The 19,466-nt window shown below is 48.4% G+C and overlaps 1 protein-coding gene across 1 annotated transcript; it reads right to left on the bottom strand.

Moving 5' to 3' along the window:
• Positions 1 to 546: 546 nt before the first annotated feature.
• LOC108927519 (LIM/homeobox protein Lhx5-like) lies at positions 547 to 19,096 on the bottom strand. The gene is made up of 5 exons (XM_029247232.1): positions 18,799 to 19,096; positions 16,063 to 16,286; positions 11,845 to 12,122; positions 7,225 to 7,390; positions 547 to 1,347 (listed from the first exon to the last, which is right to left on the bottom strand). Exons 1-5 carry the CDS (start codon positions 18,966 to 18,968, stop codon positions 992 to 994), a joined length of 1,194 nt encoding a protein of 397 aa, XP_029103065.1. The 5' UTR covers positions 18,969 to 19,096; the 3' UTR covers positions 547 to 991.
• Positions 19,097 to 19,466: the final 370 nt, after the last annotated feature.

Raw genomic sequence — 19,466 nt, 5'->3', positions numbered from 1 at the left:
CAAAAAATTTCAACAGTCCTGAATAGATGTCGACTCACATCTTCTTCGAAGGAGTCTGGGGGAAAAAGAATTTCAGGGACGCTTCCGCTGCGGAAGCAAAAACAGAAAAAAACACACCAGTGTCCTGTTTATAGTACGGCATTTACAGCAGAATTACCATCATATGAAATAAAAGCGGCATTAACTGCAACAAATACTGTTGTAAGAAATAAACAGAAAGAAAGATAAATTCTCCTGAATTTCTCAGTGCGGTAAAATAAAAATGTGGGAAGGAACTGAGGTGAAAAACTTGCTCAGCTTTAAACACCGAGGGATAAAACACCGGGTGCTAAAGGGTTAAATCATGTAAACGAGGCAAATTTTTTAATATGAATGCGTTCGCCGCAAAATGTAAACCTTCTTAAGGCGAAATGAAAATCGTACGAAGATCAATTTGTATTTGTTACGAAGACGTGTAAGGACCAGCGGCCCCTGCGGCTGGTCACCCTCAACTGTGGATTCGCGTGCGCGTGCGTGTGCGTGTGCGTGTGCGTGTGTGGGAGGGGTGACGACGAAAAGAAGACAAAGGGAGCCTAACGCCTGGCGTAACGGCACACTTTGGACAATGCTTTATTATACTGAAGTGAGGACCCAACATTTTGGCACAGGCACCAGTGTTCCTTCTCGCGGAAGTGAGGACAGCTTAGAAAAGTGGGAGGAAACAGGGTTTTACTCTACGTGTGGAGACGGCGGCCGGTCGCCGACAGCGACGCTCCGGAAGAGAGTGGAAACTTTGCCCTGATTTTTGTTCTTCCGGGAAGTTCGGACGGTGCTGAAGACGTCGCGGGGGTGTCCGTGGGGAGGGCTGCGGGGAGCGCCGGGAGGGAAGGGCGCGGGGTCGAGTCCCGCGCGCGGTGTCTCCGCAGGCGGCGCTCGTCCGCGGCCTTTCGGAGAGAGAGGCGTCCGCGCGCCGGCGTCGGAGACGCGGGACACGAGCCCTCGGGCGCCCGCTCTACCACACCGCCGTCTCCGCCATCTCCTGGCTCGGGTGGGACAGGGGGGCACTGTAGCTGGAGTTGCTGGCTAAGGAGAAGGGCGGGCTCGGCCCCCCGCTGAACACCTCCCCCGGGATGGGGTGCAACGGACCGGGGAGGCCCGGCTCGGGGCTCGGCGTGTCGCCGTGCGACATCATGTCCGTGTACCTTTGACTGTCCGAGGGGTGGTGGCCTGAGACGGGCCCCTCCAGAGGACCCTGCCCTGAGCCCGAGATGTAGTTGGGTTCCGCCGGCGACTGCGCTTGAGACGACGGGGGGCCGTGGGGGAAGAAGTCGTAGTTTCCGCCGGGACCGTAGTAGTCGCCTTGGTAATCTGGAGCACAGAAGGGAAACGGCCGGTTAGGGCGACGTGACACGACGCCCCGTGAGCCTCGAGCTCCTCGGTACGCGCTTTGGACCGCGTTCGCTAGCGCTCGCTTTAGCAACTACCCACGAGGGGGGTGGGGGGTGAAGCCAGTACCGCGGTGGTTAGAACAGCTGCCTTTGGACCTAATGGTCGCAGGATCAAATCCCACCTCCGGTACCCCTGAGCAAGGTCCCCCCCCCCCCACCCACATCGTTCCGCCAAAATGACCCAGATGTATAAATGGATAAATAACTAAGTCCAGGACAAATGTGTCGATAAATGAAACCATGTGACCGTAAACGTGAAACTACTACTTTACTAATAGTACTAAACTAAACTAGTGGTTCTAGTCCTCCTGCTCTCTCTGCTCCAGAACAAACCGTGAACAAATGCTCACCTTCACTAAGTTCTCGCGCAAAGACCTAAGGAGAAGGTGTCCGAGGGCCCCGATGATCGGTGCGAACGGTCCTCGGGCCGCAAAAGTCGCACTGACCTACTGACCCTTACAGGTGTAAACTAAAATATTACTACATATTTTACAGTGTTTTACTTGGGTGCATTTGTGTCCAATCGTGTGTCTAACTGCTGTCCATCCTCTTAACTAGAGACTACATGAGGGGAGGGAGTGTCTGTGGGGCCGAAAATCTGTGGCTCCCAACTTTTCATTTACCACACGCACAGCATGTATGCACATACCGTATATGTATATGCCATATTTTATTATATGAAACTGTGCATATTCACATAAATACACACAGGTGCATGTATGCTCTTGGAAAAAACAATGCAGGTGAAGCAAAATAAAAATGACATTTAAAATAAAAAAAAAGGATAATGAGTCTGCAAAGCACACGTGAACAAGAAGATGATTTGCAAATTTTGAGAGATGGAGGGACGGAGCCACAGTCACGTGTTACACTTCATCTCACTGGCTGAAATTGGTCTACATGTATTTATTTATTTTATAATAGACTTAATTGTTTGTTTCATTGTTTTATTTTTTGTATATTTCTATATTTTATAATAGACAAACAATTGTGTGTTTTATTGTTTTTTGAATTTTTTGTTATTTTATCTCTGTATGTATTTTATAATAGACTGAAACAATTGTGTGTTTTATTGTTTTAATTTTTTATTTTTCTTATTTATATATTTTATAATAGACCAACAATTCTGTGTTTTGTTGTTTTAATTTTGTATATTCTATTATAGACTTAAACAGTTGTGTTTCATTGTTTTTATTCGTTTAATTAATTTTTTTTTTTTAACAACTTTTCATTATTTTTTTCCAAAAATTAAAAAAAACACTTTTCAGCTGCTGTCTGTTGTTCCTGAAATCCACGGTCGCAGCGTCTGTCGTTCTACGGATGACATGTAGAACAGCGTTATCGCGAGACTCCCTTAAATTTACAGCACGTATATATCAAATAATGATAAGAAAAATAATTTCTCAGATGCCCGCCCCCCCCCCCGCAGGCCCCATCATGAGAAGCAGGAGGCTGATCCCCGTGACGGAAAACATGAGAATATGATATAACGTTCTTCACTCTACAGTCTGCATTATGGAGTAAGATAGGACATTTTACACTTTATTTTAAAATATCTCCATGTTTTTTATTCGGCCCTCGACTCTGGCGTTTAAGGCGCAGCGTGTCGTTTCGACAAACGTACACTAAAATAACCGCGTATTGCCAGTTCCCAGGTGCGCATCTCCAATGGCCCCATTTACGGGACCTGGTGGGGATCCAGGCAGCTCCCCGAACCCGACTCTCTGTTCCTACACACACGTCTAGTGTCTGCGCTGCGAGCGACGGCAGCAGCCGCGCCGGAACGAGGCGATGGAGCGGGCGAGCGTGTCGCAACCCCAGGCGGCGTGGCGCCGAGCGCTCCCCGCCGACAATAAAGCCCTAATGAGCGCGGCCCGGCTCTCCGGCACGACCCGGACCCCGGCGGGGACTCGCCGAGCATGCTGGGAACGACAGCGGCCCGGAGAGAGGAGGCGAGGGACGCGTGCCGAGCCCGGTTGTTACGTCTCCGCGGGCCGGGCCCCGTCTGGCGCGTACCCCGGTAAACGAGAGGCGAGGCCAAGCGTGACCCCGCGAGGTCGAAAGAAGCCCCTTCGTTGACGAGAGCTGAAGATGTCATCATATTAAGGACATTAGAGGGGGCAAACGCACGTGTTCTCGCTGCGCCGCCGAAGGCCTGAGTTCGACGTGGCATCGCATGTCGCCCCCCAGGATGGGAACGGTTCGCGTGGCGCCGCTTCCGGCGACTGTTGGGACACGGGACAAATGAGCTGCGGCCACGTCGGATTCACGCCGATTTCATCCCTCGCCGCTTTTCTCCGAGGTGACTTGCAGCGTGAGGCGACATACAGCGATTTACCCTTTTATACAGCGGGGTCATTTTTACCGCATTAATTCAGGGTAAGTTCCTCGCTCGAGGGTACCGCAGCAGGAGGCGGGATTCAAACCCGGGGCTTGTGGATCTGAACATGCCCCTCCAAGAACTACGCAGGAAAAATAGAAGCACAGTAATATTTGTGGGCAAAAAATTGTTTTCCTCGGACACTTTTGTCCAGAACCTTCAAATATATATAAAATAAAAAAATGTGGCTCTCAGGCAACTTCAGTCAAAATCACGTGACGTTTTCTCTTCCCCACCAAGTGGTACTGTCTGCACCCCCATACACACACACACACACACACACACACACACACACACACCGATCTTGAAGAAGCATCTCGCTGAACAGCCCACTTGTGGCCAAAAGCGCAGTGATGGAGACGATTACCATTAATTACTCGCAAGAGGGGAGGGCGCATATATTGCTGGGGGGGCCACACTTGGCGCTCCCTTTAACCCCGACCCTTACAGGGCATCGCGGCCAAGCTCGCCAAGCGCCTCTAGAGGCCCTTCCCTGGCACTTCCCTCCACCGGAGTGGCCCCTCGCTGCCGCGGTCGCGGCGGAGCGGCCGGTTCAAGAGCCGCCCACCTCAGCTTGGCACCGATTACGCCGTGAAGCACCGCGCCGGAGCGAGGAGATGGAGATCCGATTCGCTTCTCGAGGGTTTGAGGCCGAGCGGTCGAGGGGCCCGCGAGCGCGCGCGCCGAGCCGGAGAGGGGGCCCCCGGGGCGCCTCGCCCCTCCGGACGCTTGCCGTCCCACCGTTGGTGTCCGGCGGGCGTCTCGTAGCCCAGCTAATTATCCATTCGCACCTTCGGAGTCTCCGCTCCCGCTTGCGTGTCTTTGCGTCCCTGGACACGACGGCGTGAGAAACGCTCGAAGCGCCTGCCTACACCTCCGGCGCAGTTCCCGTGCTGAACGGAGCAAGCTGAGCGTCGCTCTCGAACCTCCGGCGGCAAACGGCACCCGGAGCCCTTCTCGAGCAACGGCCGACGGCGTCAAACTGCAAGGGAATCGCGACACCGACGAGTCCGTCCCGACGTCACGTGACACGCACGGTCAGGCAGAGCCGCTCCTGAACGGGACACGTCGGGGGTGGCACCGGGGAGGGGGGGTGGGAGTTCATACAAACGGCAAACTGAAGAGCCCCCCCTTCCCCGAAAGTGACCTTCCATATGCTGGTGCGGCTCCTGACAAATGCGGTGCAAGCGTGTCCAAAGAGCGCAGCTGCATCTTTGTTCCAGCAACAAAACGGAAAACAAACAAGGGGGTGGGTGAGGATGCCATGCATGTGTGTGTGTGAGTGTGAGAGAGAGAGAGAGAGAGAGAGAGAGTCAGTGCGCTAAGTGCCTTCACAGTGTTGTGGCTCCTTTAATAAACACACCTGTCTTAAAATACTTGATTTAAAATCATTCCCTCTCACTGTGTGAAATAAGGTTCTTGGAAAAAGACCCCAACCCTAACTCAACCGTAACCCCAACCCTGCACAACCCTCACCATAAACCAAACAGTAGTAATAAAAATAATAATCAGAGTGGCTGGAGAGAACAGGTAAAAATGTACATTTTGTCCTTCAGCAGGACTTTTGTCCAGAGCGACAAACATCTTTAGAGAACAACACAACTTCACTGCTACATTGAAAATTGATTAATGGAACCAAAATATTACAACTGAGCCCTGCAATAACAGGACAACACAGCTTATTATCTGCGCGATCAACTGTAGCAGAAAGCGTCGCTGGAGTGCTCACCGGTACGTTTACCGTGTTTCCACTCTGTTACTGACCGCGGACAGCGAGCCGTTGAAACATTCATTACGGATCCAACGTTCTGAGGAGCGTTTCTTTATTTAAACTCATTTCTTAGCTGTGATCTGAACGTTTGTGATATAAATAAAGCGCGCTGAACCTTCCCTTGACCCCCCCCCAGCCACCGCACGCAGGGTTACGAAGGCTCAAGTCTCGTCTCTGGGATTCTCCGCGACCTCGGCCTCTCGAACCCATGACACGCTGGGAGCGCAAGCCACGGGTAGCCACGGCAACCGCTCGCTAGGGGCATCGGGACACGTCGACGAGCTGTTTTTCGGCACGCGCTCGGAAGTCGCCTCCCCTCAAAACACCCCGCTCAGATGGTTTTTAGCATAAAGGTCTCACGGCACACTTAAAAATGCGGTACGGTACTACGTTCGGCAGCACCGTCACCTTTGCTCCAACATGGGATGACATGCGGTTTGTGACGCTATTCATGCACAGATACCGTTTATATAAACTAATTCGCACCGTAACGTACTTTGACAGCATCATACGCCAGCATCGCATATATACTGTACATATGTGTACAGCGATGTCTACGTTACATACGTTCACGTACAATTAGAGCGGCCGGATGATGCCGAGAACATGGTGTCGTGGCTTCCGTGCAGAACCACCGCGTTAAGGCCAAAGGCAGTAATTGCAGGAGGTCACGGGAGGTGCGCTGGAGCTCATAGCCATAACCAGCCTTCGAGGCCCTGCAGAAGATCGGCGGCAGAGTCACGGTGCCGCTGTCCGTGTCTCGGCACTATGGAACCTGCGTCTTGGGAACGGTCGGAATAAAGGAAAATAATCAGAAAATTTTCTTTGGAAGGAAACTGACGAGCCTGACACGTCTGCGATAAGACAATTATGTTAATAAGTGCCGTTTCATCTGCTTCCACTTTGACAGCCAGTCATATGAATCCAGGCCCCTGATGTTTGGAGGAAAAAGCTGGAATCTCCCTGCAGTTCGTCCTGCTTGTTACACTGGCGGTCATCACTGGAGTCGCCATCAGTCATCAGTCATCACAGTTATTCCTGAAGGTATCCCACACTTACCCCTACTCTACCCTACACCCTACCCTTAGGATGAGTCTGACCCTAAACCCTAACGCTCAGAGTCAACCTTCCTTGATCCTCACAGTCATCCCTACCATTGACCCTGCATTTAGTCATCCATTGTTGGGCAACATAGATGGAAACATGAAGGAGAAAACATGTATTTTGTAACTAATAAGAGTGAATCATGACTATTACATAATGAGGGGGTGCGGTGGCGCAGCGGGTTTGGCCGGGTCCTGCTCTCTGGTGGGTCTGGGGTTTGAGTCCTGCCTGGGGTGCCTTGCGATGGACTGGAGTCCCATCCTGGGTGTGTCCCCTCCCCCTCCAGCCGTGTGCCCCGTGTTGCCGCGACCCTGCTTTGGACTGTGTGTGTGTGTGTGTGTGACTATTATAATAATTAAACTGGATATTTAATATCTAATGTAGAAAAGCTAAACTCGGGCACGAAAAGAGCAAAGAGAGGAAGTGATTCCAGACGATTCATCACAGGCTTGTGGATGGTGAGCTCAGGGTGACATCTGAGGAGTAATGACGGATGCCGACTGACGCCGGGGAGGGGCGCGTGACCAGGGGGTCCACCGTACCTCCGTAGTAGTTGTACGGCCCCGATCCCATGAGCTCCGAGTCCTCCAGCCTGGCGCCCAGGGGGCGCATTCTCCTCGGGCTCCGGAAGAAGGCGTGCCGTCGGGCCCCCAGCGCACTCAGCTGCTTCATCCGGCGCTCTTTGGACCTCCGGTTCTGGAACCACACCTGGGTGATGCGGCAGTGCAGGGTCAACACCAGTGCATTTATTGATGTGCGCACTGAAATGCGTTTATTTTGCACCGTAAATGTCACTTGTTGTGTTCTACATTGCGATAAAACCGTTTAGGAAGAGCTGTGACCTTTGACCCGAAGCTCAGGCTAAACCAGCCCAACATCAAAGAGCGATTCAGCAACGGTCCCTGAAGGCCGCTCGCGTTCCGGCGATGGAATAAGAATGAAAAACAGAAAACGAACGATACAGCAGTTTTTCACTGCTGCGCGCACTCACACACACACACACACATGATTCCTTCAAGTATGAAAACAGCTGCAGTCTGCTACCCATAATGCCCCTCTTTTCATTGCGCTGCCTAAATCGACCTGCCTCTCTGCTCATTCAGCATGGCTCACAGGTGATACAGCAACACACACACACACACACACACACACACACACACACACACACACACACACACACACACACAGTACTCCGACTTCCTTCTGCGCTCTTGGCAGGGCGGCTGCGGGATCGAGCCACGCAACGCTGTCCCCATTAGGACTGGCACAGCCGCGCCGTCGTTCAGCTTCCCAGCAGCCTTTGGGTGGGAGGAAGCCACGGAAATGTTTGTTTCCATTCTACATGTTTACACACAAACAAACGGGCACGGTGCCTGGGGGGGGGGGGGCCCTCGGGGTGAGCATCCCTTCCTCGGGGGCCCAAGCTGTGTTGTTATGTAAATCCAAACACCTTTTCGCTGCCAGTCGCTTCCCCACTTGCCACCCGGAGCGCCTCCGACGACCGTCCACTGCCTCGCACCCGCGGCGACACGGTGGGGAGGGGGGCTCACGACAGGGTGCAATTAGAGCTCTGAAAGAAAGCCACTAATAGCCGCATTGCCCTTAAGCGACTGGCAAAGGTCTCCGCCGTGACCCTGCATCGTCACACACAGGTGACCCCGCAAAGTGTCCGAGCGCTTGTGCTTTGCGTTTATTATCAACACATGGACTCCATAGCGCGAGCGACTCATTTACCGTGTATTTATTAACTGCAGCTCTTCTTCCACCTTTTTCCCCACTGCTGTCAAATATAAATAAATAAATAAAAATGAGACAGTCTTATTGACTGAGACTGATTGATTGATTCATTCATTCATTCATTGGTTGATTGGTTGATTGGTTGATCGGATTGGTCAGGCTAAGGCTGAGCTGAAGAGGTTGGTGGGAATAAAAGGCTCGGTGCCCCACAGCTCCAGATGCGCACGACTGTACGACCGATCAAACGGTCCCGATGCTGCAGTGACGTGTTTGCGGTCTTTCCCGCACGCTGCGTGAGCCATGTGCGCTGCCAGCACTTGGCTCACGTGTCCTGCCCTTGGGCTGCGCAACAGATGGCTCCGCATAATAGATTATTAATAGCAGCATCCCGTTTGAGTGGCTCCGCACTGAGGGGCGTGTGGCGAGCGAGAGGAAGCGGGGTGCGCGGTGCAGACGTGCAGGCGGGGCAAGGGTGCCGAGCGAAGGGCCCGGGAGCGCCGTGTGACCCGTGGGAGGTGAGCGTGCGCACGTCGTCCGCGTGCGTCGGCCGTGACTCCTCCGCCGCCTTATTTTCCATTATCTCCTTGTGAGGGAAGCTCATCTGGCGGCTCGACCAAGGAGCCCCCGGTAATTAGAGCTTCCGTTGACAGAGGCCCGCGCGAGGCGCCACGAACGCGCGCGGCCCCAGCACACGCGAGGCTTGGGCCGCGGAGGACGGCAGCGTCTCGCGGAAAACGCGTTTCGTGCCTTTTATGCACTTGGTAACTGGGCTCTGACAAGGGAGGCGTTTGGGAGAGAAGAGCTTTTCGATGCAGCCCCCTCACTTGGACCGCAGCTCCAAAATATTCCCGCTTTCCTGGTTGTGATGGTGTGGAGCAGCAGCAGCAGCAGAGCAGTGTGACACCGCAGCTCTTTAACATATTAACGGTGTGTCATTGTGGTGCTGCAAACACCATCTATTTAAAGCAAAAACCTTCAACAAGGCAGCTGCAGATTGCAACCCCCCCCACACACCCACACCCACACACACACATACAGAGAACAGGCATTTGCTCATGAGGACTGGAGACACACTCTCACGTGCACAGTCTCTCCCTCTGCTCTCTCTCACACACACACTGCTGTAATAGTAACCCTAGAAAAACAATCACAGTCCTGCAAACACACACACACACTTTCATATTTTCAGTCTGACGAATAAACTACCAACAGTTAATTTCAGGGACTGTAATGATCCTTCTCTTAGATCAAAATAATTAAGGATCTGTTTAGATTAAGAACTGAACATGAAAGTGACACATTCTTCATCATATTTATGACCGAGTAAAGGAAAAAAATCTCAATTCTCTTTTTAAAATTTATAGCAATTTTTGTTATTGTTCACAATATAATCCAAAGACAAATTTGACCTAAAGGAAATAATATGCTGACATCATACTTATTATTACTAAATTCACACCAAAATTTTCTGCAGTTATATTTTAAGGGTTAAACTTTTTCACCAATGTGTTTTTGGATCTATTTTGGGCTGAAGTGTAAATTTCTCTGTAATGTAGTTTAGAGTAAGTATTTTGCTCAAGGCACTACAGCTAGAGGTGGGATTCAAACCTGCAACCTTTGGGTCCAAAGGCAGTTGCTGCAACCACTATGCTACCAGAGGAGTAAAATCCCCCCAAGTTTAGAGGATGCGACTCATTCCCTGTGTTCATCATTGCTCTCAATATAGCGATATAATCCGATGGGTTTTTTTCCCCCAATATTCAATTTTACCAGAACAAAACCACCTGATTGTATGTTTGCCAATGAGGGGCAACTTCAAAGGCCGGCGATGCAGGTGACGTTTAACCTGAAATAACCTGAAACATGAATGAAGCCGCAAATCGGTTTAATTAATAGGGTAACGATAATAAATAGTGAAAACTGGGTAAGGGGATGGTATTTCATAGCACTAGATGTTTAATATAAAAAAGTGAAATGAGTGATCTGGAAATGACCACTTCCTACATAAAAATATAGAAAAATACATTTTCTACACAGATAATATTTATTCATTTAGTTGATGCTTTTCTCCAAAGTGACTTGCTACTTACAATTATTTACCCATTTTTTACAGCCAGATAATTTTACTGGAGCTTTTTTTTTTAGGGTAAATACCTTGCTTAAGGGTACTAGTACAGCCAGAGAGGGGAATCGAACTTGCGACCACTGGGTCCAAGGGCACTAACCCTAACCCCACCAACTGCCCCCAAGCAATACAGCTCTTAATAGAGCTGCACAAAACAACACATATTTGTAATATTTTAACCCTTTATGCGCTAGACCTTCTATTTGCTGAAATCCACTTAATGTCGTAACAAGGAGTGACACATGAAATGGAATGAAATAAAAATGGAAAGAGGGAAAGAAATAAGGCATCGGAGACTTGTTGGTCCCGAAACGACCTCTTTCTCGCACATTCCATGTGAACAGAGGGCTCTTCGCGGCAGAACAAACAGAAAAGAAGGTTCGCGAAGCTTTGAAAAAAAAAGGCGGCGGAGCCCCAAGGCCGCGCGCCGAGCAAAAGCCTCCACGAGAGCCTCCGTAACGGGCTGCGATTCATGAGCGCGCCTCGCGCTCCCGCTATCCGAGCTCGTGCGCCCAAGGTCACCGCGGCATTATTCGCGCTCCCGCGAGAAAAGGCGAAAATATGTTCGTTATTTCAGCAAGTAAAACTGTAACTGCCAGTCGCTGCCTGGCAGAACCGAACGAGCTGGAATTTATGTGCAAATATTGGTGTTTATGAATGTAACGTCATCCTTCCGCAACGAATTGCCGTTGGGTTGGTTTCACACTCGTCTCGCGCTCCTTTTCATCTGTTTTTTTTTGTTGTTGTTGTTTGGTCTATCTCACGTATCTTTCTTTGGACATAAAAAATAGGTGGAAGAACAGCACAAATTGGGCGGATGACGCCGAGCAAAAAAAAAAAAAACCATAAAATAAAAAAATAAAAATGTCTTTTGCAGTAACTACATCTACGGATAAATCGCCGCTCAGTGTTTTATAATCTGGACTATTTCCTCTTTTTTTAAAAAAAAATCTGTACCACGAAGTCGCACTCTTCCACCCCATATATTTAGCTAAACAATAGACCGAGGAGCCGCGAGACAAAAACGGCGAAAGGCGGAAAAGAACTTTATGGAGCAGTAAAACAGAGTCCACTTTGCACCCAGGTCCTTTGGTAACCGCGCTCCAGTTACGGTCTGTCCAAAACCAGCACTTTTTTACCACGATTTACTCACCAGGCTGTTCTCTCAGTATCACTGCAGTGGGATTCGAACCCGTTTGGCCATCATCCCTACTAGACTGCAGGGCTGCTACGCTCTGCCCGGTTGGGGTTGTGTGTGTGTGTCTGTGTGTGTGCGTGTGGTCAGGCCTTCCTCTCCTACCTGGATGACCCGCATGTTGAGGCCGGTCTCCTGCGCGAGCTGCTCGCGGATGTGGCGCGTGGGCTTGGGCGTGGCGGCGAACGCGGCCTTGAGCGTCTCCAGCTGCTTGGCCTTGATGGTGGTCCGGGGCCCGCGCCTCTTCTGGCCCGCGCTCTGCTCCTCGTTCTCGTTATTGTTCGTCTCCTTGTCCGAGGACATGGAATTGTCCGTCTCCTTCGGGTCCTCGTGCGTCGGGTCCTGGAGGTCAGGCGACAGACTCCGGTCGGTGCACGAGGATACTGAGGGCGGAGGACACGCACGGGTCACTCAGGTGCAGAGTGTTAGGTGCCATTGAACACGAACACACACACACACACACACACACACACACACACGGATCATAACCCCCACGTCAGCCAGAGCATTGCCTAGAGCTCACATCTCACACAGAAAACCGTTCGTTCGTTCGTTCATTCATTCATTCATTCATTCATTCATTCATTCTTTTTTGAAAGCTGCTGTGTTTCCACTTTGGATTTCCCACTTAGTTCTTGTTCCCAGCATTGAGATCTTGTGCTTTTGTGAAGGAATCTAAATATTTCAGTTTATATACAGTATATATATATATATACACACACACACACACACAGTATATACAGTTTATATACAGTATATATACTGAAATACAGTATTTACATATATACGCAACATTATATTGCTATAACATCGTTATAATCGACAGTATATTATAGCTAAATACTGATTCTTTGAAATATTTGTATTTCTGTATAGCTATATTATAGATCATATTCGGTACATCTGTATTTGTACTGAAATATTTGATTTCTTTGCCCTAGAAAGAAAGAAATATGTAACTTGCTCATGCTTTTATATATCTCTCGACTTCAGTGAAATAAACATGTTGACCTCGGCGAAGCGAGACGACAAAGGCAGTTCGGGAAAGAGAAGCGAGCCGATTATAATACATATTTAGAGGCTCATTTAGAGAGTCGAGTGGAAAGTGAGGCCACACACTCGCGGATACGACACACATGTTTTGTTTCCAATGTGTTTCATTGTTAATTTTGAGCAACAGTGGCAGCGTGTATCAGTAACAGCAGTACAAGTTCCTGGGAAGATTAAAAAGAAATTGCGGGAAAATTAAGAGGAAATACGCGAACGAAACGCTGAAAACGACTTTTGGAGAATCTCCAGAGAATGAGGTCAGTGCTGCTCAGAGTGAATTTTTTCATCAACTCTTTACTTCCCTCACATTTTAGAGAATTACAGAAACTCCACATGTTCTCTCAATATTCTGACTGTTGCTCTAAAACCTGCAGAATATTGAGAGAACACTACATTTGGCAATAAACTCTACATTTGGGACTAAACAATACACAGTACATACAACTCGTGTGACATTCTTATTAATCTAATAATTCTAGTCTATGCTAATGATGGTGCGAACTCAAGCGATCGACATTTACTTTTCAGGAACAGGAATTTGCTGAAGTAATTATTTTTTTTCAACTGAAAGAATTTGGGGTGATGGAACAGACAGCCTATATCGCTTGGCACTTTATTTCTCGGCTTATTTCTGCAGTATCAGTATGTTTACACGTTTGAACAGATGCGTTCGTACGTTTTTCTACATTTTTTCTTGTTCACCTGTCGAAAATGCATTATTATTTTATAGCTAAAATTCAGATTGTTGCTGGAAGTTCACGATGCCCGTAGCGTTACGCACAGATTGTCTTTTTAAGTGATAGTAAAAATAAATTGCTTGAGAACGAGAAAAGAGAAAAAGCGAGCAAATAAACATTTAGTCACTAAAGGTTATGGGACAGTGCTGATATTTCTGACTTAAAGAAATAAAAAAGATATTGTTCCAGTTAACGTGCGGAAAATCTTTTTCATGTTAAATGTGTGCAGCTCATTATAGTTATATATATATTTACTATTTAGCTGTAATATAGATTCTAACTATATTATAGCAAAATAATGTATGTGAAGTCGGTAAGAAGATAACAGAGGAGTAAGAGTGATCGCATGACTCTGGGCTGCTGCGAAATTAACCGATTCAAGAGGTTTCTTTTTGAGCAGAATTGTGAAATGATGGTGTTGAGCGTAGCAGCCTCCTCAAAACCAGCAATATTCAATGCGGTTACAAAAATTATTTTATCTTTATTTAATTACTTATTTGTTAAAATTGTTGTTTTTTTTATTTTTATATTTTAATTTGTGCACTTTTCTTTTGACACCGGTTATAAGCAGCGCAGTTAATAATAATAATAATAAATGTAAAATTTAAAATGAGCTATGTGCATTATTATTATTATTATTATTATTAGTTCCCTGAAGAACCGTGCCGAAGATAGCCCCACAGCTCGCGAATTACTCATTTTCAAAAGCCTTCATGTACATTTGTGTAATAACCTCCAATTAATCACTGAGATTAGTTACTAACCCTTTAATGGCAGCCCATCAATAACCTTTCGCTACTCCGACACATCTTTCGGGCGTCCGCAGCTCTCGGGCTCTGGAACAACATTTGGGTGCGCGGTGCCGAACCGAGCCAAACCAGCAGACATTTTTAAATCGTCCCTTCTTATTTCTGAGCAGCCAATTTCTTCACGCGTGACACTAAGGCATCTTTTCCACAGTACACAGCGGGTGTGTTTATCTGTGAATTCGTTCATTGTCTATTTAATATATTGACGGTGAAACAAACGCGCGCAAAAAAAAGGAAAGACCCGCATAATGGGAGGCGACGCGGCCGGTGCCAGTGTCCGTCACGTGACAGCGCTTCTATTGCTTCCCTCGAGTGGGCCGCGTGCCCCCCACCGCGCCGATCACCCGCGGAGCCGCCGACGCACAAACGGGCACGGGGCCGAGCTCGTGCACCCGGCGCGCGATCGCCTCAGGCGCGTCGCCTTACTGGGGATTCCGCGCGTAACGTCCGAGTGGCACGAGTGCGCGGACGTCAAGGTGGGCGGTTCGGACCCGCGTTTGCCGTTCCGCGAAGTGTGAAAGGAGGCCGCGGCGCTCCGAGCTGTCCGTGGTGCTGAATATTGGCGTGGAAATTATGAACCGCACATGAATTAATATAATCACATCGCGCACGGGCTGGAATATTAAGCATGATGTTAAAAAAGTTTTTTTTTTTTTTTTCCTTTTTCTTTTTTTAACTTGCTTTCCTTTTAGTGCATTTGTCACGGCGACACGAAACTGAAATATTTTAGAGTTGTACATTTTGAAAAACCCATGTTTAACCATTTCTTGGTTTTGTATTTCACCACATAACCTTCTGTATTTTCAACGCCGATAGGCAGCAAGGGGGAAAAATCTGTTTTTACTTCCACATAAATTTGTGGCGGTCAGTTCGGTGCTGATTTTGCCGACCCTGCAGCTAAACCTCAGAAAATGTTTAAAATGTGTGTAAAGCTGCTGTTTGCTCTAGTGCGATTCTTCGGTGTTTCCCGTCACCCGGCAGCCGCGGCATTTCTGCTGCAGATTGACACCACGGGCAGGACCGCGCACGAAACGGTGTGACTCCCAGTGTAACTCCAAGGGCGTTTACTCATCCGCGGTGGGCAAAGCTGAGGAAAACGCAGGAATATTCGAAAGCTAAATTTTAAAAATAAAAATACATTTTTTCATCAGAGTAAGAAGGAAGAATTTGCCTAAGCGCGTTTAACGGCTCAACATCATTTATTATTCTCATTATTCTTATTCTTTTTATTATTATTATTCTTGATAACAACAACATTAATAATAATAATAATAATAATAATAATAATAATAATAATAATAATAAAATAAGAAGAATATTTTCCCGACGGACCTGTTCGCTGTCCATCGAACCCAACACACAAAGTACGATTTTGTCGTATTAAACACTTGCCTAGGAGCTCTGGCACATGTGTAAACACCCCGGAAACCAGCAGAGGGTTAACATTTTTATTTAATCGAAGACACAATTAGTCCCTGTGTTTTTAACAACAGCGACTGCATTATTAGTAATCGTGCAGTAAAGAGTTGAAGATTTAGAAGAATTAATTTTAAGATAAGATTTTTAAGTTGCTGCTGCAGGGAAAAACAAAGGAACGGAAACCCACCGTAGATATATGTGTTTGTGTTTGTGTGTTTGTGTGTGTGTGTGTGTGTGTGCATGTGTGGCCCATGGCGCGCGCCTCCACCGTTTGATGGCCAAGGGGAAGGGGCGCGCGGCGCCCGTACCTGAGTTCAGACTGACTTCCTTAATGGCGTTCGCGTTCACGTAGTCCTCCTTGCACACGAACTTGTTCTCGTCGATGATGTAGAGCTCCTCCCCGGTGGACAGCTGCTTGTTGCACACCATGCACGTGAAGCAGTTGAGGTGGAACACCTTGCTCCGCGCTCTCCGCACCAGGTCGCTGGGCGAGATGCCCTGGAGGCACCCGGCGCACTTGGTGCCAAAGCGCCTGCGGCGGGAAGAGAGGCGCAAAAATACGCGCGATCACAATTCCATCTGAACTGAGAGATGAGGAGGAAACGGGGCAGATCCGCGCGCGTCAGTCTCATTTTAAGCACAACCATTGCTTTTATTGAAAAGAGAAAAAAAAAAAAAAAAAAAGATGGGGGGGCGGACAATGGGATGAAAACAATTATCCATTTCAATAATTATAAAATGGAGCCTATAATTCCCCTTGCGTTGAAAATGGCTGATATTAACAGCCCTCCGGTAGATTAGACCTCTTATTCCGAGGCTGCAATTGGGCTGGAGAAGGTGTGGAGAGGCCCCGCATTTACATTTAAATAGTGTACAGCTCCGAAAAACAACCGTTTCAACCGCTCGTGGCACACTTGCCGTTCTTTTGTGGGATAAACCACATATTTCTGCGCAGAAACATTTTATCCTTCTTTCCGACGCACCTTCGTTGGAAATCATGTTTCTAATCGTATTGACATAAATAAATACATAAACAAACGAATGAATAACATTTAAATGTCATTGCTTGAAGGAAATGTGGAAGTGAATTGATAGCTTGTTACAAACAGCAGTAACAGCAGTTTCTATTATCGCAACGCAAGAAGCAGGAGGGAAAAAAAAAAAAAAAAACTGATTTCGCTTCGCTTCTATTATTTCATTTTCCTGCCCTGGTTAAACGCCTCTTCCAGGGGCTCGGATTAATTTACCAACGTGTGACGGTAAATAAAGAGGACATATTTTTGGGCTCCTGCCTGAGCTCATTCTAATCAGCTGATGGTTGTCGATCAAGATTGCTTCTTCAAAACAGATTATTAGAATTTTGACAGAATCCTGCAAATTAACCTGACAACACTCGGGCTTACGCAATTCACAAAAACGTATTACTGACAATCAACACATTATGAACAGTGGGAGACCGAGCAGGATTAAGAGGACTGCGCACGTTTATAAGTATGTAAAACCATTTTGCCTAAAATAAGATGACAATGTGAGTGTAATTCGCATTTACCGCTTTGTGAAATACAGAGAGAAAAAATTAATCTTATTTTATGAAAACGGAAAGGTTTAAAAGAATTTATTGAGCCTGAGGATTTCTTTCTACACTTTTATTAATTGCTATATAAACCAAACATATATATTTGTGTCGGAGGGGCCAACGAAAAGGTTTAATCATTGCGCCAAAATGGCAATTAATTTCATGTGACCGTCGACCTTAGAATAATACTAAGCATATTAAAAGCACCAAAATACCTCTGTCCGTTCAGTTAAATTCTTCATTTGACACACAGGGAACTGACCCAATGGACAAGCCCTAAAGAGAAGACAGATCCATTTTTCACTTTGCCCTTTTGCCCACGCCGAACTAGCATCGCAATGCGCCACGCAAACCTGGTTCTCTGGTTCCTTTTTCCAGGGGTGGCGGCTGTTGCCGTATCTTCCGAGAGGCACCAGGAGATGGACAGTGGTCAGTGGCCAGGAGGAGCGGCGGGACACCCCTGACACCACGAACAGGTGCAGACACAGTGTGGACATCATTGTTCCCACGTAACGGGCATTGTGTCTGTTCCACGGCGGCCTTGTTGTACAAATTCCCAAACGCACGGGGCTCTGACACCCCGGTCCAGGCCCACAAACCCAACACAAAGGGCTCGGAAAGGCCACGTCATTAAACTCTTTCTACATATTTCACCTTAAAAGTGCGCAAATCATGTGACGAGAATGAGCATTTTCTGTAAGACAGAAATATCATACAGCAGCATTGTCCTCGAGTTCCACATTCAGCGGAGACATAGGAAACGCATTTCTCTCATAATTAGAATTTTTTTTTTTTTTAACAATCACAGCTTTAAAGTATATTCAGAAGAAATAAACGTAACGAAATTTTTTTTTTTTTTGCCTTGTCCTCTAAACATTTTGACTGATTTCTCGACCTCGTTTCCTTGGGCAAAAGTTTTATTTAAAGATTCTGAAACGTGCAGCCGAAGAATTTCAGGCGGAATGTGGAACCAGAGAGTCCTCGCAAGGGCATCACAAGCAAACGAGTCGCGCCAAGTCTGTATGGGAAAATATGGAACGAATAAAGGTAAACTAGGTGTTCTTGAAGTTAACTGAGGACAGTTTTCAAACTAAAGGCTCAGGGACGAGCTCACAGAGCTGTAGTTCATTTTACACAGACACCTTCCTTGCAGAAAACGAAGGGTGACCCTCAGACAGCCGGCCTGTCGCGCAGAAATTGCTCAGACTCGGCCGGCCGCCCGTTTACCTTCAGTCAGTGATATTTAGGGCAGAAGGCGGAGGTGAAAGCAGCAACCGGTCGCGCGCCACAAACGGCACGCGCTGCATCGAAAGCGAGACGACGGACGCAAACTGCACAGCGACGTCGGAGAACGTGCGCGAACGGAACGCGGCGGGACGGCCGTTCGCGCCAACAACAGTGAGTCGCTCGCGCACCTTTACGCACGCATCCGACACACACACACACACACACACACACAGGGTCTCACCTGAAGAAGTCGTTCTTGCAGTACAGTTTCCCGTCCCTCGAGAAGCATTTCTCGGTCAGGTTGCACTTGCAGTCGCAGCACTGGACGCACTTCACGTGCCAGGCTCTGTCCAGCACGTTGAGCAGGAAGCGATCCAGTATGGGCCGCTCGCACCCGGCACAGTGCACCATCCTAGCGCTGTGCTGCAGCGGGACCAGCGCCGACCTCGCGGAGTGGGCACCGCTGTCCGGACCGGGGGCGCACGGCACTGCGTGGAACAACGTCTTGGCTCTCGAGGGGGACCACAGCAGGACAAAGCAGGGCTCTCCGGGTCACTGCGTCTCCCGTGGGCGGCGATACAGCTGGGACGGAGCGGCAGCGTCACTCACTCTGCGGTCTCCCCGGCCGCAGCCAGCATGATCATCCTGTCGGTCTCCACCTGCTTCTTCCTCACGCGAGTTTCCCCTCGAGATGCGCTCGCATGAACCTTATCTGACGCACACATCAAGCTGTAAGTGCAAAAAAAGCGCGCCGCTCATCTCAGGTCCTCCTCCTGTCCTGCCCGCGCGCGCCCCTCCGCTGTCCAGCTCGCGCAGCCACTATTCTTACCAATGTGCGCTCACTTTCGGGTAATTCGCGCATCCTTATTCAGATTTGGTGACGCCGGGGGTCACGTGCGGGCGCCCAGA

The sequence above is a fragment of the Scleropages formosus genome, chromosome 21 (genome assembly GCF_900964775.1).
Source record: "Scleropages formosus chromosome 21, fSclFor1.1, whole genome shotgun sequence".
Taxonomy (NCBI): domain Eukaryota; kingdom Metazoa; phylum Chordata; class Actinopteri; order Osteoglossiformes; family Osteoglossidae; genus Scleropages; species Scleropages formosus.
The sequence above is the reverse complement of the archived record's forward strand: the minus strand, read 5'-3'. Positions and strand labels throughout refer to the sequence as shown.

Coding starts and splice junctions, on each gene's coding strand:
- LOC108927519 (XM_029247232.1), bottom strand. CDS start 18,968: ATGGTGCACTGTGCCGGGTGCGAGCGGCCCATACTGGATCGCTTCCTG. Junction 12,123..16,062: donor GGAAGTCAGTCTGAACTCAG/GTACGGGCGCCG, acceptor CTCCGCCCTCAG/TATCCTCGTGCACCGACCGG. Junction 1,348..7,224: donor GCCGTACAACTACTACGGAG/GTACGGTGGACC, acceptor TCTGTGCTCCAG/ATTACCAAGGCGACTACTAC.